Source organism: Oryx dammah, unplaced genomic scaffold (genome assembly GCF_014754425.2).
Source record: "Oryx dammah isolate SB20612 unplaced genomic scaffold, SCBI_Odam_1.1 HiC_scaffold_27, whole genome shotgun sequence".
NCBI lineage: Eukaryota > Metazoa > Chordata > Mammalia > Artiodactyla > Bovidae > Oryx > Oryx dammah.
In genome coordinates, this window is record NW_024070211.1 from 39,556,606 (window position 1) to 39,583,115 (window position 26,510).

Here is a 26,510-nt window from a genome sequence, read left to right on the forward strand (position 1 = left end):
CCAACACTTTCATTTTGTACCCATTTTATGAAATAGGCTTAATATGAGATTTCTTTGATCAATATAGTTCTTGGCATCCAACCATGAAATGGGCCATGAGGAAGGGTTTCTAAAATGAAATTTATAGATAAGATATGTCAGAAAAGTGATGTTGTCCTTTGGGTTGATTGTAACAGAATTTCTGTTATCAATAGAATGTAGTTCCTCCTAGATAAAGGTAAATAATGGCTTCTCTTTTGTCAAGGCCACGATTATTACCAGCTTCCCTGTCAGTACCAGGACAGTACTCACATAATCATGGACTTCTTGGACATGAAAAAGGCCTTGGCAGTCATTTGCAGGCAGTCAGTGGTCTTCAGGGATGGGCAGGATCTGGCAAAGTAGAGATGGAAGAAAACGATATCATGAAAGAAGTAAATCATGCCAAGATATGGAGGGTGGAGTGAGGACACTGTGTATATTTGGGGAACAATGAGGGGAGACTTCTCCGAATTCAACCAAGAGGTTCTATTCCCATTGGAGTGTCATAGGAGTAGGTAGTTGGAAAGGAGAGGTAGGGACCAATCAAAGGACACATTCCTTTCACTGATTTTGTCAGCAAAGGAAGGCTGCATGTCAGGTTTTACGTTCATCTTAGGCAAGTTTAGAACCCAACCCAATCTCCATCTCTGACTGGCTGTGCTGTGCTTAGTCCCTCAGTCATGTCCAACTCTTTGCAACCCCATGAACTGTAGCCTGCCAGGCTCCTCTGTCCATGGGATTTTCCAGGCAAGAACACTGGAGTGGGTTGCCATTCCCTTCTTCAGGGGATCTTCTCAACCCAGGGATTGAACTCACGTCTCCCACATTGCAAGCAGATTCTTTACCATCTGTGTCACCAAGGAAGCCCTGACTGGCTGGGTGACCTCAAGACAAAATACTTCACCTGGATAAATAAACCTTAGTTTATTCATCTGTAAAAAAGAGCTGATAATATCTTCCTCATAGAGTTGTTGCATGGGTTAAATAAGATCCTATATGAGAAGCCCTCAGCCAAGTGCCTGGTGGAAGTAGGATTTCTGAGGAGGAAGAGAGGAGATGAAAGGGTGTTGGTTGTAGAGAGATGGTCTCTGGCTGCTGTACACAGAAGTGGAATTAGAAGAGATCAGAAATGTACCAGTATCAGCAGTCCTCCAGGAGGTGAAAAGGGCGAAGCTGCCAAACTAGGAAGGAGGCGTGCATGCTCGCTCACTCAGTCGTGTCTGACTTTTTGCCACCCCATGGACTGCAGCCCACCCGGTTCCTCTGTCCATGGGATTTCCCAGGCAAGAATACTGGAGTGGGTGGCCATTTCCTTCAGAGGATCTTCCTGACCCAGGGATCAAACCCACACTTCCTGCATTGCAGGCGGAAGAAAGGGACGTGTCTGTGTATGTATTCTCTGCAATTTGTTTCCTGTCGTTGACTTTTGTTTCACTTGAGGATTGTGTAACTTCATTCTACAGTGTTAGAGAAGTACAGCAATCATAGACTTTTCTTCTTCCCTGAACAGGATGCCAGCGATCCATAGGCCTTTCCAACGGGAAAGCCAAGGTGTGCAACTACAGCGGGTGGTATTACTGCAGCAGCTGCCACGTGGACGACAGCTTCCTGATCCCGGCCCGCATAGTCCACAACTGGGACACTTCAAAATACAAGGTGGGTGCTGAACCTGGGTTCACTGCCTGATAGTGATTTTGCTTTTTACTTGTTGTCACATGGATTCTAAAGAGAATGAGACTTTGAGGCAGACCTGATTAAGGTCATCTCATAAAAGCTACAACTTTATGCTCTTTTCCCACTATATACTGTTTCTATTGCATTATTTGGGGCTTCCCTTGTATTTCAGTCAATAAGGAATCTACCTGCAATGCAGGAGACTCAGGTTCGATTCCTGGGTCAGGAAGATCCCCTGGAGAAGGAAATGGCAACCCACTCCAGTATTCTTGCTTGGGAAATCCCATGGACAGGGGAGCCTGGTGGGCTACAGTCCATGGGGTCACAAAAAGAGTCAGACACAACTGAGCAACTAAACCACCATTGCATTATTTCCCTCCCTTCTAGGCTGGGAATCATAGGCTGATAATTTCTACATTTATCTCCAGCTCCAGTTTTGCTACTGAAAGTGAGACCTGTGAATTTAATTGCCTGGTAGCATTTATTTCAACTGTGGTTTTCAACCTAGTCATCCTTTAGACCTGTGAACTGGTTAGCTCCGTTGCACAGCATGTCTACCCTTGTGTAAACCAAATTGCATAAATCAGATTTGGCAAGTCAAGGAATCTAACCCCCACTGGAGTCATACTCTAGGTTTAGGATATTTATTTATTTTTTGTGTGGTCCTGGGTCCTGGGACTCAATAGAGAATTCTGTTACCTGATCTGACTAGAAGCTTTCCTCATTCTTCTGCCGGAATATTGTCACGTCTGCCTTGAATGAACCTTCCATGCAAGGCGCTACATACAAAAACAGGCTGTATGATGGGTTTTATACCTCCTTGCTAACAGATGTCTGAGGCTTGCTTTCATTGAAACGGTATCGTCCTGGAGCAATGTGGGCAGGAATGGAACATGTAGCTGCTACCTACCTGTCATCTTTGAAGTCTAAACTGAAACTGACCATTCTGGGTGGCCAGTCGGCTTGGATCCTTTTCCGCATCCCTGGGCAGCTCCTGTTGTGCCCAGTAATCATCCACATGTCTTTAATCTGCCTCCTCCCTGAGGAGTCCTTCTCAGCATATGCCTCCTACTTCAAGGAGAAACTGAAGCTAGGAGATTTGAATTCGAATACCTGCCAGTCTGCCTACATCTGTATCTGTCCTTACTGCCTCTCCTCCTGGGATGGAAAGAAGAAGAGCCTTTTCCTTCATTTAGAGATCATCCTTCCACATGTGCTCCAGATACTTTTATCCATCTCAGGAACCCCTGCTCTTTGTTCCAGAGCCGATAGAAGAATGTCCTTGATGAAACCTCCGATGCTTCCTGCTTTCCCCATCTGTACTTTGTTAGTTCCCCGCCATGGGCTTCCCTGGTGGTAAAGAATCCCAGTGGTAAAGAATCTGCCTGCAATGCAGGAGATGCAGGTTTGATCCCTGGGTCGGGAAGATCCTCTGGAGGAAGAAATGGCAGCCTACTTCAGTATTCTCTCCTGGAGAATTCCATGGACAGAGGAGCCTGGCGGGCTACAGTCCGTGGGGTTGCAAAGAGTTGGACACAACTTAGCAACTAAACAATAAGAATTTCTCTCTGTGCCACCACCACACATGTGTGACTCTCTGGAATTGCACTTATTTAGGGGTTGATAGCAGGAACTTTGGAGAAGGCAATGGCACCCCACTCCAGTACTCTTGCCTGGAAAATCCCATGGATGGAGGAACCTGGTAGGCTGCCGTCTATGGGGTCGCACAGAGTCGGACACGACTGAAGTGACTTAGCAGCAGCAGCAGCAGGAACTTTTGTTAAACAGGCCTTTATCAAAATCCTCTCTCTACCTCTAATTAGGTGCTTGACTGGTTGAGGCAAATAACTTGAACTTTCCTGAGCTTCCATTTCCTAATCTGTAGAATGAACCCAGACTACCTGGGTTCAAGTCTTAGCTTTGTCACTTATTAGCTATCTGATTGGATTTCCCTGGTGGCTCAGATGGTAAAGAATTAGGCTGCAATGCAAGAGACCTGGACTTGATCCATACCTGGGTCAAGAAGATCCCCTGGAGGCGGGCATGTCAACCCACTCCAGTATTCCTGTCTGGAGAATCCCCATGGATAGAGGAGCCTGGCGGGCTACAGTCCATGGGGTGGCAAAGAATTGGACACAACTGAGTGACTAAGCACATACGCAATAGTAGGGATAGTCCCTACTTCTTAAGGTTGCTATTTGCTTAAATGAATAATTCACAGAAAACATCTAGTGCAGTGTCTAGAATGTAAATATTCAATTAATGCCAGCTTTTACAATGATTGAATATAAGATAACTCTAAATCTCTTTACCTGACATAAAGACATTTATGATCTCTAGTCTCAGCCTTTTTAGCCCTTCCATCCACTGCCTCCCACCCCTGAGTCTCTTAAGGAAGAGCATACTCCTTCCCATCACCCAGTCCTGCCAGGCTGTTTCACACCTCTTGTCTCCTTCTTTCCCTCATTCAAATCCTAAACCCAGCTTAAATGTTCTTTCCTCTCCTGCTTCTTCCCTTCCCCTCTGTCACACAAAGTTGTCATTCTCTCTTCTGCATTTTGTACTTGACACTCTGAATACAGGCTATAAATATATTGGCCATGTGTGTAATAGATAAACATTTATTTCTAGGGCAAGAACGCTAGTTGAGTTTTTGGTTTGAACAGTTTAATCTCCTTGGAGCAGAGCTTTGACAGCTGAGATGTGTGTAGAGAGTGAGTGAGTGAGGCAGCCCCAGCCCCGTGATCATTGAGGGCTTAGGCTGGTGGCACCTGCCCTCAGAATGTGTGCCCGTCAATGGAGCTAAAGCAGAAAAGGTGGCACTGAATGAGGAAAGTGAGAAACTCAGGCATGGGGTAAGAACCCATGCAGTGGAGAAGGCCCAGGTCTGTTTGCAGTAAAGGCTGAAGGCCCCTGAAATCATAAATCCAGCCATTGCTCAGGCTTATTATAATCTTACTATAAAGCAGATATGTTTGGGGTGGTGGTCCTTCAACTGACAAGGTTTGATTTTGAGAGGACAAGTAAGTAATAAGGATATTAGGTACCACACTTCATCCAAGAGGAAAGTGTCCTTTGTGAGACCATTCCCTCCTAGGCGCTCAGCGGACAAGGGAAGATTTTTAAATCAAGAACAGAGCTGGTCGATTTTATCTGGATCATCTCTCACTGACATTAAGTAACTGTGTTCCATTTAGTCCAGTGTCTGTCTGTCTTTGCTCAAATGCTGGGATTTAACTTAATGTTCCTAATTGTGAGGATCAGTTCAAACCTATCAGTTTCCAAGACCAGACATCGTTCTGTTAGAGCTGCCTGCTCCCCCTAATTGCAAGTACGTGACTGGCTTGAATATCCATTTGAAAGAGTGAACAAATGGTTTTGCAGAGCGGAATGAAATCTGTCATCTTAAACGCTTCCTTGTCTGCCCTGCAGAGTAATAATAATCCTAATTATTTTTAAAGCAGGATTTCATCTGTTTTCCAATGTACATCCTGCAGATTGAATTGAGCTCCAGGATTACCTAGCAGCTAAATTCTATCCTCCAATTCTACAGCCATTTTTCTAATGAAATTGTTTTTGGACAATAGTGTTTCCTCTTACCCTCCCCTCTTTCAAAAATATCAAGCATGACAAAGAGGTAGTAAGGAAATCAAACTTTGCCTGAACTCTTCCTAAATTGTGCTTTTAAAAAATATTTTTGTTTCCTAGCCTGAACATGCACATTCCATTTAGCTAGGGGTTTTCCATGTTACACAAACCATTTCCTATCTCTTCATCTTGAGAGGCATTCAAGGCAAGCTCTGCTGGCCTTGCAGAGCTGGAGAATAGCTCACTGATGGGAAAAGCCACTTGTTCAGAGTCACTGGGAGATTTTGAGAACAAATTGTAATTAAACTTAAGATCTCTTGATTCCTCCTCCACTAGTCCACAGCGCCTATTTTAATAAGACCAAGAAGTGTTATGGTTGGAATTGATCTTCTTAAAACTTTGCTATGATTCTTCATAATAGAGATGGGGAAAAATGCTAGAAGGAAACCTTATACCGAAGCAATCAGTGGTTATTTTACTGTGATTATAGGTGGATTTTTTTTCTCCCCTAATCTTTTCTGTTCTGTGAAAGTCGCTTAGTCATGTCCGACTCTTTGCAACCCCATGGACTGTACAGTTATGGAATTCTCCAGGCCAGAATACTGGAGCAGGTAGCTTTTCCTTTCTCTAGGGGATCTTCCCAACCCAGGTCTCCAACATTGCAGGCGGATTCCTTACCAACTGAACTATTAGGGAAGCCTTCTCCTACTCTTTAGTCTCCATTATTTTTATTATTTTATAATTTTAACTGTCACGTAGCTCTGTAGATTCTATTTCAGAAAATTTGTACTAGAAACTAACCTTTTTTTAATACCTCAGAATTATCATTATAAGTATGTCAATGTGGTTTAGCATGGTATGGGAGACTGTTCCTTCTGTAAGGAAATTATCTTGTACTGCTATACTTGTATTCTTCTTTTTCTGAACATAATATACTTCCACATTTCAAGGTTCAAAAGTACAAAGGACGTAGACACACGGATAATCTCCTTCCCTTCTCTTCCTCACACCCACCCTGTTCTTCCCACAGGCAACCAAATCACTCCTTCCAGAGATATTTTATATATGTGTGTTTTGCACAAAAATGGCAATAGGCAATACAGTGTACATGCTGCTCTTAGAAAACATTCCATTTAGATCATAAACCTCTTCCTTGGGCTTTTTAAAAATAGCCATTCCATATTCCATCATGAATTTAACACACCAGTTTCCCAGCTTCTTTTGACCAGCATTAAGGTTTTCTCAATCTTTCTAATATGACAATGATTCTGTGAATAACTTATACATTATTTCGAATGTAAGTTCTTTGATTCATGAATGGGACTCTCTGTAGGCAACTTCCTAGATGTAGTATGTACACCTGTGAGTTTGATAGATGTTGCCAAATTGCTTTCCATCGGGTTCCTTCCTTCCCTTAGTACCAGGATGTCAGCTGTCACCTCTGCTGTCACTGTGCTGTCCTCCCCCTTTCCTACTTTATTAATTCTAAATATGTTGTGAACTTAGAAACAAAGAATCAAACTGATAGAAGTGTGTGGTTCAGAGTCACGGCCAGAGCCCTGTAAAGTACTCATTCATCTGTTCAGGAAATGTTTACTGAACACTTACTATGCTCACCATTCTAGGCGTTAGGACATATGTTCTGCATCATGAATTTCAGGTGATAAAAAAAGACAGTAAACAAATGTACAAATAAGTGACTTCTAGATAAATGAAGTGTTATTGGACTTTAGTTTTGTTTTAGAGTTAACGGCATGTGAAAACCCACACACCAGTGTACTGCCTCCTTAAATTATGGGTTCATCTCCATTGGTAGCCCACTTGCTTCCTATTTGACTGGGGAGGAGAGAGGGACAGAACAGGAACTGGGATCTCCTCTTTTAAAGAGTGATGAACAGACAGTTGTTGGTGGAGTTATTTAAAAAAGAAGTGTGAATGTAAACAGTGCTAGCAAGCACAGAGCAGGGTATCCCCACATCTGCGTTTTGGCTCGAGATCTACCATGAGCTGACCACAGGGAAGTCATTTAAGTTCTCTGGACTCAGTTTTCTATTAAGTGCAGGTAATGGTAGAGAAAGAGGTCCCTTCCTCCAGATGATGAGGGGAACCTCGGCTGACTCTCATTTCTCATCACTCCCTACCCCTCACTACAATCTGCATGACATTAACCAGCTGCCCTGTCTATAGCCAGATTGGTTGGAAAGTGGCTGGGTTCAGCAGGTTTTCTCTAGTACTCCATGTCCCAGAGTTTTAATGTGCTAACACGCTGTACTTTGAATCATCAAGAGAAGAATGTGGCATGTGGCATATTTTTTGTTGGACCTCAGAGGATCTTTTCTATATGACTAGTATTCCTTGGGACACAGGTTAAGAAAACCTGAACTAGATTATCTGTTGTTGTTCAGTTGCTCAGTCGTGTCCGACTCTTTGAGACCCCATGGACTTCAGCATGCCAGGCTTCCTTGTCCTTCACCATCTTCCAGAGTTTGCTCAAACTCATGTCCATTGAGTCAGTGATGCCATCCAACTATCTTGTCCTCTATCATCCGCTTCTCCTCTTGCCTTCAGTCTTTCCCAGCATCAGGGTCTTTTCTAATGAGTCAGGTATTCACATCTGGTGACCAAAGTATTGGAGCTTCAGCATCAGTCTTTCCAATGAATATTCAGGGTTGATTTCCTTTAAGATGGACTGGTTTGATCTCCTTGCTGTCCAAGGGACTCTCAAGAGTCTTCTCCAGCACCACAGTTCAAAAACTTCAGTTCTTTGGCACTCAAGTCTATTTCATCTGTACCCCTTCTTGTTATTCTAAGATTATGTTCTCATCGGTTTTACTCTGATCCATTTTCCTCCTTTAACAAAAACTAAAGTCCTCACCACCACCACATCATTCTCCTCCTCTCCAAATTGCTATCATTGGTCACCACATTGCTTTTGCCCCATCACATTATTACCCAGGACTGTTTTTGTGGGGGAACATACTAGGACACCATTTCAGAACCTCTCAGAATTACAGAAACCCGAATGACATTTGAGAATTTTTATTTTCAGAGGTACCTGTCACCAGCATAACAGACGATGTATTATATTCAAATATATACCAATGATGGTTAGCTTGTAAAAATCAAGCGACAGATGTGCTTATTTATAAATACATATGTGTATCTAGCATATTTGTCATTATTGGTTTATGGATAATTATAACCTGAACTGTGCTGTTTTCTCCAACTCCTGAGTATGAGATGGAGAGGAGACCTGCTTCTTCCTGGCCCTCCTCCTCCTCACCTCTTTCAAATCATGTTGACTGCAGGTCTGTGAAGAGAAAAGAGTTAGCTGCTCAGCCGTGTCCGACTTTTTGCAACCCCATGGACTGTAGCCCACCAGGTCTCCTCTGTCCGTGGGATTTTCCAGGTGAAGAGAGAACCAGTTCACAAACTGCAACAAAACCATAGTCGCAGAATGAAGTTCTTACAGCTTAAACTATTCTAAAGTTAAAATATCTATGGAAAGAAACTGGGGTATTAATATTAATTAGTTAATATTAATAATACTAATATCATTAATAAATATTGTTTAGTAAGATACTAACAGGCCAATAGGTTGGAAAAACGAACTGTCAACCCTGTAAAAATTGCTTCTAATCTAAGTGGAATAGGATCATGGAAAAGAATACCAACCTAAGCCATTCATTTTTTTTTTTTTTTTAAGTAAGGAATACTGAGCTTATCCTTTTGTACCTATGAGGTGAGTTTTCATATCAGAAACAGCACTCGGGTTTTTGATGTTTTCGTAATTTGGTAGGCAAGAAGTAGGACAGTAGCTCTTGGCTCTTAAGTAGAATATATTTAGTGTTCCCTTATAGCTCATGAAATGGTTCTATTAACGAGAAAGAAACTTTCTCTCACATAAACTTTGTCACTTAAGAATATCACTGGCTTCCTTCCATAAGTAACTATATATTTTTAGAAAAGCTTTTTAATTACAGTTGAGTTTGAAAGTAGAGTGCTCATACCAGAATAGAGGATGGTTTTGAATTTCGATCACTATATCTCCACTGATTTCCTATTTTGCAAAAATAGCATTTCATACGGAATTTTGAGTCCTCTCCCAAATTCCCTCACCGATGTAAGTGGTTGGTTCTCAAAAAATGAGCATGTGCTTTGCAGCCAAAAACAGCTCAGCATGGCAGGGCTTTATTTGTTCACATACTGAGGCAGCCGGGGTCATAGTATGCTCTGTATTCTCCACACTAGCTAGTAACTTCGGGAAACAGGGCCTTAGACTTTCTTGAGACTAGCTCTGTTTTTGTTCCTAGTGATTTCAGTGTATGAATGCAGATGTCAGTAGCTGCCATCCCATTTGTCTCACTGCTTTTACTGTCTCTGTAGAAGGCTTTTTTTTTCCCCCACTCGGGCTTAAGTACCACCTGAAGAGAGAAGCCTTTTAAGGCCTGGGAGACTGGCCAGTGCCCTTTGTCCTTCTGTTCACCTACTAAAAGGTAGCATTGTTAACCTAATTCAGCAGGGCCCTGGCTCAGTATAAACACTGCTCAATAGAGCCAGAAAGACTAATTGAATTGTACAATACATCATTCTTCAGCAACAGTTTCAAGTGGATTGTACTTCATTTTCCAAAACACCATCCATTTTTTCCTCATTTAAAATTTTTAAATATAGCAAATATTTAACCATTATAAACAAAACATTTGAACCCAGTTCTGTCTTTCCGTGCTGAACGGTGAGCTATGTGAGGGCAGGGTCCTGCCCGTTGTGGTCTCCACTGAGTGGTCAGACACCTGCTCTGGTGTCTGCCATGGATGTACCTGTGTCTTCAGACCTCAAAACGAGGCATTATTTAGCCCCGTCAGCTGCTTTTTCCAGTCTGATTACATAGTCCAAGGTTTTGGCTGATTCTTGGTGCTTCTCTGTGAGCACCATCTGCAGAGACTGTTATCTTCTCTGACTCTTTAACTGCAGGATCCCAAAGGACCACACAACGGAACAGGCATCTCAAAAATAATTGCTTCTATGTTGAAAATGACTTTTATTAGAAAAAAGCATTGATGCTTTTCTTTTGCACCTCTATAATTACATATTAACTTTATAATAAAGAACATGGTAATAGTGAATTTCATAAACAAGTGTTTTAATCAACATACAATAACCATACATTTAGTTACTGGGCTTCCCTAGTAACTCAGCTGGTAAAGAATCCGCATGCAATGCAGGAGACCCCAGTTTGATTCCTGGGTCAGGAAGATCCACTGGAGAAGGGATAGGCTACCCACTCCAGAATTCTTGAGCTTCCCTGGTGGCTCAGCTGGTAAAGAATCCACCTGCAATGCAGGAGACCTGGGTTTGATCCCTGGGTTGGGAAAATTCCTTGGAGAAGGGAAAGACTACCCACTCCAGTATTCTGGCCTGGAGAATTCCATGGACTGTAAAGTTCATGGGGTTGCAAAGTGTCGGACACAACTGAGCGACTTTCACTTTCTTAGTTAGCGCGTGTACAGATTGATCGAGTTCGTGGTTGTCTCTGCTTGTTGTCCCGTCCTTACCCACCTAGTGCATTTCTTTTTATCTTTCTAGACCTTTAGCCAGTGTCACCTGCTTTGCCAGGCCTGCCCTGGCTCCTAGCTCCCTTCTCCCCAGCATGGCTGACGTCTCCCTCCTTCAGGCTCCCAGTGGACCTCATCCATGTTCCTTTGTGGTGGATGACTGGCTATGTGCTACATGTATATTTTTGTTTTAATTATTGGTCTGTTATACTCAACAGCTGGAGAAGGCAATGGCACCCCACTCCAGTACTCTTGCCTGGAAAATCCCATGGATGGAGGAGCCTGGTAGGCTGCAGTCCATGGGGTTGCTAAGAGTCAGACATGACTGAGCGACTTCACTTTCACTTTTCACTTTCATTCATTGGAGAAGGAAATGGCCACCCCAGGGATGGGGGAGCCTGGTGGGCTGCTGTCTGTGGGGTCGCACAGAGTCGGACACGACTGAAACGACTTAGCAGCAGCAGCAGCATACTCAACAGCAAATCCCAGGAGGTTAGGGGGCATATCCTGTTTGTTATTCATCAATATTCTTCTAGAGTGGGAACAGTGGATTTTCAGTTTTGTTAATGAGCAGAGTTGTTTGTTCTGTTTATGCTGAATTCCAGTCTTACTCCCAGTACTAGAGAGGTTCCAGTGGAAACTTTGTGGAGAGGTTCATGTCCTCATATCAGTGAATTGGTATGTAAAGATTCCCCCAAACCACCCACGGGTCATGCATTAGTTAAGCTGTAGCTCAGGTGCATTTTGTTTTTTTCTTTTCTGTTTATCTCTACTGACAAATGACATTTTAAAATCAGCTTTCATACTCTTGGTGTTTACTGCCAGAAGTGGTTATAGAGTTGGCTGCATCTATTGGCTAGAGTCAGCCCAAGTCCATGCGCTGGAGTGTGCTAAGTCACTTCAGTCGTTTCCGGCTCTGCAACCCCATGGACTGTAGCCTGCCAGGCTCCTCTGTGTGTGGGATTCTCCAGGCAAGAATACTGGAGTGGGTTGCCGTGCCCTCCTCCAGGGGATCTTCCCGACCGAGGGATTGAGCCACCAATCCCCTATGTCTCCTGCACTGGCAGGTGGATTCTTTACCACTGCTGCCACCTGGGAAGCCCCCAGACCAAGTCTAGAGCTTTACTAATAAAAGCAACTCTTTTCTGCTCACTAAAGTGTACGTTTGAGCTTGTTTTCTATGCATATTGTTCTGTATATAATATCCTTTTCCCCCTTTTTGGGAGATATTCTTTCATTCCTTTCGATGTACATGGTTTGCCTGTCTTTTTAAAGTAACTACTTTATAAAAATACCATAGAATATATGTACATATAGATGCATATAGTTTTAGTTTTTAAAATCAGCATTGCTGTTAAGAGTCTTATGAATTATTTTTAAAACTTTTTATTTTGAAATAATTGTAGATTCACTGAAAGTTGTGTAGATAATGTAATACAGAGGGGTCCTATGTATCTTTCACCCACTTTGCCCACTGGGTGTATCTTAAATAACTGTAATACAATATATTTTTTTTAAACAACAGGAAATTGACATTGGTATACTGAATCTGTATAGTTCTGTGTCATTTTATCATATGTGTGAAAGTGTTAGTCACTCAGTTGTGTCCAACTCCTTGCAACCCCATGGACTGTAGCCCACCAGGCTCCTCTGTCCATGGGATTCTCCAGGGAATCACACAAAACAAAAAACAGAGTTAATATATGTTGTAATTCCTTTCAATGCCCAGATTTCTTTTACCAATTGAGTTTCTTGGAAGAGAGAAAGAAAAGCCATATTTTATACTTAGTTACACTATGGGCTTTTTTATTTGGCTGTGTTCAGAAAATGATGTCATTTTGGTATTTAAGCTATGGTTCCTAGCTGGAGGAGGTGTGGAGAGCCAGGTTTTGCGCCAGTGCTAATGGAGGAAGTTTCTCTCGTAGGTGTCTAAGCAGGCCAAAGAGTTTCTGGAGTACGTGTACGAGGAGCCCCTGATCGACATCCAGCAGCAGAACCCCATGCTGTACGGACACGCCGAGCCGCTGGCCACCGTGGTGCGGCTGCGGCAGCGGCTGAAGTCCCTGCGAGCCTATTTGTTCAGCTGCCGGGCGGCGGTGGCCGAGGATCTGCGCCGCAGGTAAGAGTCATAAATGTCAGACAGCTCCGGTTTGTTTTTCTTTCCCGCCCCGGGAGGGTGGTTAGATGATCTCCGAGGGCCTTTACAATGCGGAGTAGCTGGAATTCTGTGGTTCTCCCTCAGGGCTCATCTCTGACTTTTTCCTCTGAGGGCCTCTGTCTGGTTGAGCCAAGCACAATGAAAATAATATCTCAGCGGAACTGAAGGCTTTTAACCCATGCGTCGAGTTCCCATGATGGTGAAGACCTCTCTTTACCTATAGGTTAACTTGAGATAATATTCATGGAGTGTCTTCATTGGTTGTAGCATCTTATAGTTTCTCCAATTTCAGTTCCTATTATCGTCAGTGAAAATAAGCATGTTTGAAATATTTCATAGCTCAAAAATATTTTTTTTCAATGAGAAATTAGTAAGTGGTTATTCAAATCTTATTTTACAGACAGAAACAGACTTGGTAAATGATACAGGCCGAAGAGCTGGAATTAAAATACATTTAAAAAAGAAAAACAACCCACCATAAAAAGGCTCAGGATTCTGCCTTTTCATGTTATCATTGGCATAGGCTGCTTTTCCATAGGTTGGTTATGTCCAAGTTTATGGAACACACAAGTCCATACCAAGCTCAAAACCTTAACATAAAATTGAAGTTAAAAAATGTGCCTGCTCTCATCAGATTCCTTCTTTTACAGTTAGGTTTTATTGGCATTTAAATTCTCACCCTTGGTATACACAAACTAGCTTATACTTGAAATAATTGTTGTTGGTGTTCATAAGTACCTAAACATATCTTTTAATTTTTTTTTTCATTGCAACTTGAAGGCATACATTAGTCATGGTGTTTGGAGGCAAGCGTATGTGAATAAGAAGCTTCAGAAGGTGATTGCTATTTGAAATCCAATTAATATCCGAAGAACCCCAGGTCTCTGAAGAAGATGTTTTGAAAAGAACTAAATGTAGATAGTAAAGGATATGTAATATATAGACAAGCGCTCATAAAAATAATAATGAAAAGGCAGCTGCCATACAGCAAAATGCCTCATAGTGGTAGCCATTCTTTCACCTGGTTGTTTTTCAGAAAACACTGGAAACTAGTCAAGGTTTACTCTTGTAAAGTCTAGGCAAATCTTAATTTTAAAAGATCAGGGCTTTGCCTGAAAGGCAGTAAAATTATGTGTTTCCAACAAATTTACCAACCAAGCTAGATACAAGATTCTTGACATTCAAAGTATGTTTGTTCTATTACTCTCCGTACCTTTTGGCTTTGCTCAGAGCTGGTTTTTCTTTGTGCTTTTATTGTTGAATAATGTTAAAATCTACACACGGAAATCTTGTTGGATACCTTTATGACGTAATGTTTTGCTTTGGTTAAATATGCCAAATCTGGGCATACATTTAGAAATTAAATAGGAGATCTTCTCTTCATATGGATGACTAAGCATACCTACGCTGTTCCAGCTGTTTGGTGGCTTACCACCATGTACTACTACGCCTTATGGCCAGACCACCAGGAAAGGAATGGAAGTTCTAGAGAGAAGGCAGTCCTGGGGCTGTGAGAGTGAAAATAGGAGTCTTCCCCCCCCACCCCCCCCCCCCCCGCCCCTTCATTTCTCTTTCCTGGACTTGTTCATGACCATTTTTCAGTGTAGTGCCTGGAAGATGGTGCGTGTTTAGTAAGTACTGAATGGATGGATATAAGGAGGGATGGGTGATGAATGGATGTCTGTTACAGTGTCACTTTAGACCACTGAGCCACGGCTGGTAGCCCAATTCGGAGGAAGGAGTCATCTTCAGATTCTTCTTTTTCTTACTTCCCTGTCAGTTAGCACAGTGTTTGAACCTTCTGAAACCTTCAGAAATTATTGTTGAATAAATGAACAGACCAAACCAGCACAAAAAAGATTTGGTTGGTTCTGTTTCTGGGACAGCTCTCAAATCTCTCCTTTGCTTTTCACTTCCAGTGCACTCCCCTGGTTCAGTCTCAGACCATTACAGTATCCTTCTAATTAGTCCGTCACACTTGGGTTTCTTTCCTCTCCAACTGAACCTTCACATCAGACAGATTATTAAAGCGCAAGTATGGAATTAAAGATCTGCCCCAATCTAACCCAGTATTTTGTTCTGCTCTCTCAAACACAAATAATTATTTAATTCTCCCCTCAGAACATTCTGTTGTGGGAATTAAATGGGTTTTTACAACTGCAGGGCTTAGACAATAGTGCCTGTTCACAGTAAATAATAAATACTATTATTACTAATACTGCTTCTTACCCTAGATTGTTCTTGTCTCTAGCTTTAAAAATCTTTGCTAAGAGAGTCCACTTAAAAGCCACCCCTGATGCTCTGTAACTGGAATTGGGCCCCTTCTCCTGCTACTCACTGTGTGCGGAGAGGGGTGAGCAAGAGGAAGTGGGTTGGAGAGCTAGTCTGGCACAGGGCCTGTGGTTTCTGGGTATGCGGTGCATACTTATCTGTGCATCTATTGCATAAAAGTGGGTGGAGCGGGAGGCTCCCTAAGACTTCCTAAGAGCAAAGAATAAGACGATGATTCCTACAGAGCCTTAGAAGAGGTGCTATAATTTTTTGTTGTTGTCTTAGTTTCTGTATATTTATATAATCTCTAAGGTTTCCAAGCTCTCCAACCTGGCACAGAGAAAAGTACACCAGTAGCAAGCAGGACTCATAGCTTTGGGAGGGGGGTGGTTTTGGGGGGAGTTAAGAACTTTTTTGGATTTATTTTAAAATATGACTCTTTAGTGAAATATGTCTAAGGTTTTCTGGGATGTCCATACTTCTTACAGCTGGACCATGCTTATTCATTCTGCCTTCTTCAGTGTCTATAAAAATAACCATTTAACAGAGGGGATTACCCACCTCATGCTAAAATGACTGTCACCAGAAGCCATCTCTTACCTGTCTTTCACTTTTATATGGAATCTGACTTTTTAAAAACACAATCAGTCAACAGTACCTTCAGTGACAAGAAGCTTGTTCAAAAGCAGGATACTGAAGGTCTCCTTTGTTTCACCTGGGGAACCACCTCTAGAGTAGGGATGTGTTTAGACAGTGAGAAGGGCCTGCTGGGCACAACTAACCGTATAGATCCTTGATAGAAATTAAAAGAGGGAGGAGTTGATGAGCAACAAGGGAACCAAAATAGAGCAAGGGAATCCAGTTCTTATCTAGTCGTAAAAGGCATTCTCTCCTTGCCTGGGTTTTACCTCCATATAAAAGTTGCCATTAATCTCCAGCAAGTAGGCCCAACATGCTGAAGACCTGTCAGTGCTGTATAAACAGAATAAAGCAAACTGTTAATATTGCTGTCGTGAGGAACCTGGAAACAGACTGATTAATCGTATGGGCGCTAGACCGCCAGGGAGCCAACTTTGGTCATCGCCTTATTAGGGAAGTCGCAGTTGGCTTTTAGGCCTGTCGTTACAATGACCGTCCGGTTTTTATCCTCACTGTTTTTGTTATTGTTGTTAAACGAACGCCTTGTTCTTGAACCCGAACTGCAAATCTTGACTGGCAGGGGTGATTAGTTTAGAAAAAGTCAGTGTCTTCCACGAAGTCTAAAATGTTTATAGTGCTGACAATTCACGGCCTCTGAGGACTCCCAGATGGTGACCCTGCTGGATCAGTTCAAGGTCTAGTTAACTTTTCACGAGAAGAATTATTTACAGTGTCCACATGTGGAGGTGCGTGAAGTACTCTGTGGAAAATCTTCGCACTGTCAGGATACATCCAGATAAGCAGCCGTTAAGGACGTGTTCAGGAGAGACCCCGGGAAAAGCTGGGAAGGGCCTCCGGCCTGCATGCCCCGCTGAACACAGGAACGGTAGAATCCAAGCATAAATCAGAAGTCATAAATGGTCACCTCAGGGCCAGGTTTGCCCTCAGACATATTTTGTTTGGCCTTTCAGGGATGGTCCCACCAGGTTCTAAAATTGCAAAATAGTAGCAAATGTCTGACCGACTCAGTAGACGTGAATTTGAGCAAACTTTGGGAGATAGTGAAGAACAGCGAAGGCTGCTGTGCTGCAATCCATGGGGTCGCAAAGAGTGGGACATGACTTAGACACTGAACAACAACAGCAAAAGCGGACATTTAAATAATTAGGCCTTTTCATGCTCTCACAAAATAAAGCTCTCTGGTTTCTCTTAGGAAATCAGAAGCTCTGAGTACACAAGTCTTCCCTCATTCCTGGCTGTAGCAATCAGCATTACGTATTAGACTCTCCACTTTGCCATAATCCCTGCCCCTCCTGTTATCTCCCTAAACCCACTGACAACTGGTACATAATATGTTGTGGCCTGCATTTCTCATCCTCAGCTCATTTCACTTATTTGTGATGGTGAGATAATCATGATTTTATCAGTTAAAAAATACTTTCCCATAAATATACTCTTTGGTCTTTACAACAGCCCTTCTAATAGGTAAGACATGGTATTTAGAAAAAATGGAAGGGTCTATGACTCTGAGATGCTACGTGACTTGCCTGAGGTGACAGAGCTGGCAAGGAGCAGAGTTCACACTTAGAACCACGCTTTCTGATGCTGAAATTGCTGCTGCTTTCCCAGGGGCATTTGCTGGTGGCAGTGATGTCCAGAAGTTTCTAGACTCTTCAGAGAAATAACCCCTTTTCTTTCTCCTGAAGGACTTCATTGAGGTTGGCTAGGAGAGTGTGAAGGCAGAAAGGTGGCAGACAGTAATGTCTCTTGTGTGGGAAGGTGCGATTGCCATACTCATTGCCAGCGCTGGGCTTGGAGAGCAAGGCATGACTATTGGCTTAGCGCTAATGAGCACACTTTGCTCTAGGTTTGTGTTTACCAGACCTTTCTGTTGCATAGACCTGTAAATGTAGAGGTGTCTATAGGGTTCTCTTACCCATGTCTAAAATAAATATTACAATCTCTTTCTCACCATTTCATAAAAGAACATAATAATGCAAAAAAAAAAGTGAACAGCAATCAAACAGCTTTTTAAAGTCAAATAGATCTAAAATTCAATCTACTATTCTTTTTTTGGTCTCATTTTGCCTTGGATTGCTGAAAAACATTGCCAGAGCAATACCAGTTGTTTGGACTAGCTTTTCAGAAATCCTGAATTAAGTCATATTTTCTCTTCTGAATGCTGAAGTGAAATTATCCAGTCCAGAGAAAGATATTACAGAAATCAATTGGTGGATGCCTGAGTGTTTCCCATTCTCTGTCATTAACAGATGATTGGGGTTTTGGGTGCCTGGTGAATCCAAAGTTCCTATTGTGATAAATATTTAAAACTAGTTTCTCTCCAACACTACTTGAAGCCAGTAGGCAATATTATGCCTGCCTTCCCAGTGACTTAGAGCACAAGTGTGATGGTTCTGGGGGAACAAGTAGTCCTACTTGTTTGTTAAGTTCAGTTCTTTGCTTAGACCATTCTAAACCATTTGACAGCTTAACTTAGGATAAGTCACCTTTTGCTGTCTTCAGTCTCACATGTCATTTGAAATTATATCCAGTACTAGTTCTCACTGAAATACCAGCTTTATTGAACAGTGAAAAATTTCTATCATAAAACCCAGCATTTTTATTGCCTTTGTCTAGCCTGCTGAGTGCCAGAAAAATACAAACGTATGTGTGTCTGTCCTGTCAGACTGTCCTTGCCGCCTCTTCCTTCAAGCAAAATTCAGCAGCTTGCTCAACTCTTAGAAACAGTCCCCAGAAATGTCATTTAATATACCAGATTTCCTTTCCCAATTCTTTGCTCCTTACCCCCAGGGAAAGCTGTCTGTCTGACTGCTGAGTTCACTAGACAGGAAGCTAAGTCCAAAGGTTGAAACATCCTTTGGGTGTCCACTAGCATCTCAAACTTAATATGGTCAAAACTGAGCTAGTAGCCCCTCCCCCACTCCTGTTGCAAACTGCTTCGGCTGCAGGGCCCCTCATCCGCCTTACTGGCACCTCCACCCGTCCAGTTGTTCAGGCCAAACACCTTTCTCTCAGTTCTGAATCCAACCTATCAACAAATCCTATCAGCATCACCTTCAAAATATATCCACTCAAATTGAAATCGTCATAAACCCATCACTTCCCCTGCTACCCCTAGGTCCCAGCCACTGTCACTGTCCCCTGGATTATCGTGGTAACTGGTCTCCCCCTTCAGTCTGTTCTTAAGACTACAGTTAGAGTTAATGTGTACATTAGATGATGTCACCCCCGACTCAGACTACCTGATAGCTTCCCCTCTCTTCACCCAAGTAAAAGCCAAGGACAAATATGGCTGGTTCCCCGTCCTCTCTCTGCCCTCATCCCCCGATATGTGCCCCTTCCTTTACTCTGTTCCAGCCAGACCGGCCTTGTTTAGTCCTTGAACACAGCACACAGGCTCCCACGTGAGTTTCTGTGCTTGTTTTCCTCTTCCCCAGGTAACTGCATAGCTGGCTTCCTTCTCTCCCTTAGATCCATATGCAGTCATCGGGTTCATGGGGCATCCTTGGCCACTTTATTTGAAATTGCGCCCAGCGCCCTCCCTGACACACACGCTTCATCTTTTTAGTCTCTGCTTATTACCACGCAATGTAGTGTTTTATATTGTCTGTCTCCCTCTCTGGTGCCACACATATGGCTGTGGAGGTCATGCTTTTCTCAGCCTGTATAGCCCTGCCCAGAGACCCTGTGCTCTCCACACTAGATGTAAGCTACGAAAGGTTATGGCTTTTTATCTGTTTTGTGGTCTTAGGCCCTGCTGTATCTCCAGAGCCTTGAACCATACTGTGTGTGTGTGACTGTGTGTGTTAGTCACCCAGGCATGTCTGGTTCTTTGCAACCCCATGAACTATAGCCTGCCAGGCTCAACTGTCCATGGAATTTTCCAGGCAAGAATACTGCAGTGGGTTGTCATTTCCTACTCCGGGTGATTTTCCCAACCCAGGAATCGAACCCCAGTCTCCTGCCTGGCAGATGGATTCTTTACCCCTGATCCAAGGCTTCCCAGGTGATGCCAGTGGCAAAAACTCTGCCTGCCAATGCAGAGATGCCAGAGACTTGGGTTCAGTCCCTGGGTCAGGAAGGTCCCTCCAGTATTTTGCTTACAAAATTCCATGGACAGAGAAGCCTAGTGGGCTAGAGTCCATGGGGTCGTAAAGAGTTGGACATGACTTAATGACTAAAACCACCAACAACAACACTGTACATACTACTTTTAACCCAATCATTTTGCTTAGTATATTGTGAACATCTTTTTATGCTAGCAAATATTTGTCTAAAGCATCATGAATCACTGAGTGAAAATGGTATTTTGATGCGTGAACGTTCTGATGCACCCTCAATCTTAGAAGTGTGTGAGGATATTATTCAGTGTACCCAACAAAAGATTGCATGAAAGAGCTGAAAGAGATCATTTCGTAGCAACAACTCCTCATCTCCCTACCTCCCAGTAAGTCAGACATATTAGGTAGAGGGATTATCTGCTACAGAGAGAAAAGATTGCATGCTCTTGTGACTTGAATACACTCAATGTCTCCTCTGGCAGCCTCGTTCTTAAAACAGTCTACACAGACTTGACTTGCTGTGTCTCTGAACTGAAAATGAGGACTGTCTATACCCAAAATCAAAGATCCAAATATGCAGCCGATCATTAGCCAAAATCTGGTTAATACTGAATTTTAGAAGGATGAGCCCATTTTAGGCACAATATTATCACTAAATTAGTCTCATTAAAGACCAGAGATTATTAGCACTTCACATTTAATAGGTAACACTTCTTTAAGCCCAGTTAAATTAACACAGCTCTTTATGTTCTCTGTAAGATTTAATATTGGCTAGACTTTGTGGCTAGTTTTTGAGTTAGCTAGTTGAAAGTGTCTTTGGGGCTTTCCTCTCAACAGATTAGCTATGTGAATCTATCAAGACTCAAAACCTACTAAAACACAGAACGTTACTTTGATAGTTTTTGAAAGCAGCTATTCTCAGTCTCCTTCAAGAATTCCTTTTCCCTTGAATGACTTGAAGAACCAAGGTTTTCAAGTCAGCTAAGTGCCTCATCTCCTGAGCCCCTCCCTTCACCTCATTTTTCTCCAGAAATCTCATTCAGGAAATCATGTATATGTGTGCTAGCATCAGCACTCTAAAAAGGAGCTGCAGACTGTCTGCAAAACCATCATTCAAAACTAAAACATTAATAAACTTTGAGAAAGGAGCTCTGGCAAGTTATATATTAATTTTACTATGATGTACACAGAACTTTTTATTTATCGAGAAATCCATAGCAAGTTAAAAAGTGATTTTATCTTATTCTGAGATTAAATGAAATCTGTAGATTTTTAAAAATCATTTTCTAAGAGAGGACAGAAAAATAAAACTCATGGCAGAAAAAGTGTTATATTCTTGCAATTGTGGCATAACATAGAGATTTGAGCTAGGATCTATAATGTGATAAAACTGTCACTTTTATAATCAGATCCCAGAATAATAACAACCCAAATTACTTCCTAAGTATTTCTACTCCAGGCTTTAGATTGAAGAAACTTAGGCACAGTTTCTGAATGAACATGTAAAAGAGACCCTTTTTTCCCATACCTATCTGCCAAGATATAATATCTGATGCAATCTTACTACTTTTTCAACCAATGAGATTAGCAAAATGAAGTATCTAGAGAAATGATTGAAGCTTGTTTTCTTCCACATGGATGGCTATCATAATATCTGCCTTTGATTTAAAATTGTTCTTCCATTAGCTGGGAGCATGGCTGGACATTAGAGTCCTGTCCATATGCAGTCTAATGTAACTATTTTGGGAACATCTGTAGCTCATATCAAGAACACCAAATTGCATCTCCCTGGGAATATTTCACTGCTTTTTGCTGATTTCGGCGTGGGTACGTGTGCCCTCCAAAGGAAAAATACTGCAACCCTTTCCATTCCATACAAATTACCTCACCTGGAGTACTGACTCTTGGAAAACACAGTAATACTTCATGAATGAATGGTTTTCCTTTCTAAATTACTCCTTATGCACTTCTACACATAATCTTCCTTTAGATCCTTATGGTTTAGAATCAGAATTAGAGATTTTCCCTTGGTGTTTCTTTTTTATTGTGTATATCTGTGTGTGTGTGTATTTAAGAGAAAGAGAGAGAGAGTGATAGACAGACAGAGATACATATAGAAGAAGGGAGGGAGATGAGTCTGTTTTTTTAACTTATTTATTTTTTAAATATTTATTTGGCTGCTCTGGGTCTTAGCTGTGGCATGTGGAATCTACTTCCTTGACTAGGGCTCACCCAGGCCCTTATATTGGAAGAGTGGAGTCTTAGCCATTGGACCACCAGAGTTCTAACTTATTTAAACTGGAGGATAATTGTCTTACATTACTGTGTTGGTTTCTGCCATATAGCAACATGAATCAGCCATAGGTATATGTATGTCCCCTCCCTCTTGGACCTCCCACTCACCTGCCACCCCATCCCACCCCTCTAGGTTGTCACAGAGCACCAGTTTTGAGCTCCCTGCGTTATACAGCAAATTTTCACTGGCTATCAGATTTCATATATGGTGATGTATATGTTTCAATGCTGCTCTCCCCATTCGTCTCACCTGCTCCTTCCCCTCACCCTGTGGGAGATGAGTCTTCAAATCATATCTGTTACGTGTGTTAAGATATTTTCATTTTAATCATTGGGTTTTTAATGCCAGTTATGCAGCTCAAAGAACTGAGCTTTAGGGATATGGCGATATTACTAAATCTATCAAATCCTGCAAAGGGTGTGCCTACTTCAGGGCCTGACTTAGTCCCTTTTCTTTCATGAGCATCAGGGCTCAGTGGAAACTGAGTTTAAGTCCTCAGAAATTAGTCAGGTTAAATGAGTCTTGATGTGTTTGACTCAGTGTCCTGGTACAAAATAGAAGAGGACTCCCTACTTGTTTTATATAGACTCCTGCCTTTGATTTCATAGGCCATTATTTCTGCATTTTTAACCCCAAGTGCCACCTATATAATATAAGAGATCTGAATCATTCATGACCTTTTTTCCCTTTTAATCTTTTCTCACTTTTCTCCTCGGAACCATCTGTAAATGAAGCCTGACTTACCTGCTCAGTATGTCAGGAAGTTCTAAAGGTGATAAAATAGAAGTAGTTGACGCGAGAAACAGCTGGGCTGGTTGGTTTTCATGATCCTTCAGCAGGTTTCTTCATTGTCCTTTGGTATCAGTGCCACCTGCCAGCTCAGTCGGTGAGTGAGGCGTGGAGTTGACTCTCCTCATGATGTTTGTCCTCTGGCTCTGGTGTCAGGACAGTTACGTTGGCGTGAGCAGGGCCATCCTCATGCTTAGCCTGCTGGTGAAATTCTGCCTGACCTGATGATGACTAGGCCTGCAGTACAGTAAGATCACTTACTGCACAGAAAACCCTAAACACAGCTTCCTCACCAGAAACCAATGGCAGCACCCTCCTGCAGCAAAGAGGCCGTTTACCAAAGTACTGCCAAGTCAGACAACCTTCCGTTGATTTGTAGCTTTCTGTTCCTAGGATGTTGAAGTCGGAAGGGAACACTGGGGAAATTAGTAATTATGGTTTACATAAAGTCTTAGTAGAAACTTGAAGCATTTCAGTGAAGAAAAGAGTGTGTATGTACATGCACCCTCACCCATAGTTAAGTCACTCAGTCGTGTCCAACTCTTTGCGACCCCATGGACTGTAGCCCACCAGGCTCCTCCGTCCATGGGATTCTCCAGACAAGAATACTGGAGTGGGTTGCCATTTCCTTCTCCAGGGGATCTTCCCGACCCAGGGATCGAACCCAGGTCTCCTGTATTAGAGGCAGACCCTTTAACCTTTGAGCCACCAGGGAAGCCCACCCTCACCCATGGCAAACGTTTATTTGGAAGAGCTCCTAGTGGGGTCCATGTCCCATTTCCTCTAGGCCTTTCCAGGCTCAAGAGCTCAGGCTCTCTTTTTCCCACTTTTCTATCAGTAGCTTCTGATTCTGCACTGGCTTCTTCAATATTAGCACGTGAATATGCCCAAGTGGCTTCCATCTCTAAGAAAAGAATCCTTTCTTAGTCCTGCATCCTTCTGTAGCTATGGCCCAGTTTCTCTCCTTTAAAGTGAGTTTCTTAAAAGAGTAATCCACAGCCCTTCGCCCCTCTGCAGTCTGGTGTCCTTCTTCCTCCCGAGGTCACTAATGAATTCCATTTTGCCAAATCCAGCAGGCACTTTTCAGGCCTTATGACTGTCTTTCTCGGGTTATCTGACCTCTCTGGGCCTCTGATGCCGTTGACCCTTTTTGTCCTTAAAACTCCCTCCTCCGTTGGCTTCCTGGATGTTGGCTCTTCTGCTTTTTCTCCTATCAGACTGCTCCTTTGCAGCTTGCTTCCTGCAGCTGTTCTTGCAATGGCACTGCTCTGCCGGCATCCAGTCTTTTCTGTTGCTCTAGTGTGGCTGTCCTGGGTTGTTCCTCATTTTCATGTCTTCACCTGCAGGCGCACAGCTCTCCTCTCTGAATACGTGGATGACTCCACTTGGATGTTCCACAGACAGTTCTAGACCTCTTCCCCGACAGCTGAGCTTCCCTTTCTCCTCATGGGCAATTCCTCTTCCTTATTCCCTGTGTCAGTGAATGGAATTTCCATTTACCAGCTTCCATTTACCATGAGCAGTGCCAGGCTCCTTCCTGGCTTCCGTTTCCTGGTAGTCTTCATGACAGGTGGATAGTGCTGCAGAAATCTGTCTATGGTAGGCTCCCTTTCTCTCCAACCCAAGGGCAACCATCTAAATTCTGTTCAGGCTCCCATCATTTCGCAGCTAGTTTACCCCCAAAATTGTCCCATCTCTTTGGTCTCTTTCCCCTTCTGCTGTCAATGAACTTTTATAGGCACAAAGAATGAGTTTGAGCAAACTCCAGGGGACAGTGAAGGACAGGGAAGCCTGGTGTGCTGCAGTCCATGGGGTTAGACGCAACTTAGTGCCAACAGCAACAACGCAGGCACAAATCTAATGCTGTCTCCCTCTTGCTTGAGGCACTCCTGTGGCACTCATCTCTTTGGGGGTAGGCTGTTCTCCAGGTATCTAAGCTCTCTCATGTCCAGCTACACACTTTCCAAGCTCACACCTTGCAGTACCCTGGTTTCCAGCATGGGCGCATACACACATGTACACATACAGAGCTTGTTCCCTGAAAGAATTATGCTTGTCCTGGCCTCTCTGCTCTTACCCATGCTGCCGCCTCTACCTGGAATACCTGCCCTTCCACTCCTTCATGTGGGTTCTGACGTGTTGGTTCTGAGGCTTTTCCTGAACAGGCGTCCTGCAGGCTCCCTTACCCATGCACTCCATGCTGGAGCTGGAGTTATTCGCTTACTTGTCTGTTTATCTCACTTATTTGTAGGCATTAGGGGGAAAAAACTATGTCTTCTCCAAACTTCCTGTCCACTGTGTACCCAGCACCTGCTTAGTACAATGAAAATGTGTGCTGACTTTAGATTCTTCACCGTGGTGCCAAGTCACTGAGGTTATAGGACTGAACTTCATTTGCATTGAATTCCTGTGCCATATGGTGATCACAAGTTGTTTTCTGACCAAAAAACTTCACCAACCATTCATTAAGCATATGAATAGTAAAATTATAAAATCAGTGCTGCCATGGTTCTCAAGGAGGTGCCAAACTTTTGCCTCCCACACGTGAGCGGCTTCCCTAGCTCTCCCTGAAGTGGCTGTGTGCCCTGCAGAGCCCTGTAATGCTCCCCAAGCACACCTAGGGCCTGCGACTTCTCCACCAGCTCTTCCATAACTTACCCCTGGGAGGCCCCACTTGTTCCATCCATACCCTAAAGAGCTCCCATCAGCTGGGCCACCTCGTACACCGAAGCCGCCATGGGGGGAAGCCCTTGGTATCCTCCAAACAGAAAGTTGCCCTTGCTTTTCCTGGGCTTGGCTTTCATGTCCTTATTTGCCCTGCACTTCCCCTGTGGACATCAGCCTAAAGAAAATATTCCAAGAAAGACAAACACTGTGTGATATCACTTATGTGTGGAATCTAAAAAATGCAGCAAACTAATGAATATAACAAAGAAGAAGCACCCGCAGATACAGAGAACGAACTCGCGGTTACCCTTTCGGGAGGGGGGCAACAATAAAGGATGGGAGAATGGAGGTCCAAACTATCAGATGTAAGACAGGCTCCAGGATGTATTGTACAACATGGGGAATATAGCCAGTATTTTGCAATAACTGTATCTTCCCAATTTTAGTATATGTGCCACCAAAGCGAGCACTGCAGTAACTGTAAATGGAAGGTAACTTTTACAAACTGAATAAAAATTTTTAAAAAGGTATTCAGAGAATGTCTTACCAGTTCAGTCTGCCTTAAAGACATGGGCAGTGAGAAAGAGGAACAAGCTGATGGGGTTATCTGAGCCCGCCTTTGAAACTCTTTTCCCCTCTAAGCAGAAAAGCAAGTCCTTCCCTTTAAATAAATCTTTTTCTTCTTTTATGTACATTAAAAAGTGTTTATTTACATTAAAGAGACACATTTTAATGCCACGCTGTCTTCCCTCTCAGGAAATTTGTTCTCA

General features: G+C 42.9%; 1 protein-coding gene across 1 annotated transcript in view; it reads left to right on the forward strand.

The window, feature by feature from the left end:
* Positions 1-26,510, forward strand: part of PLEKHM3 (pleckstrin homology domain containing M3) — a 208,861-nt gene that overhangs the window by 79,131 nt on the left and 103,220 nt on the right. The window contains exons 4-5 of the mRNA XM_040228670.1: positions 1,532-1,677; positions 12,764-12,957. Coding sequence (XP_040084604.1) covers positions 1,532-1,677; positions 12,764-12,957 — 340 coding nt within the window. The remainder of the gene's footprint in view (positions 1-1,531; positions 1,678-12,763; positions 12,958-26,510) is intronic.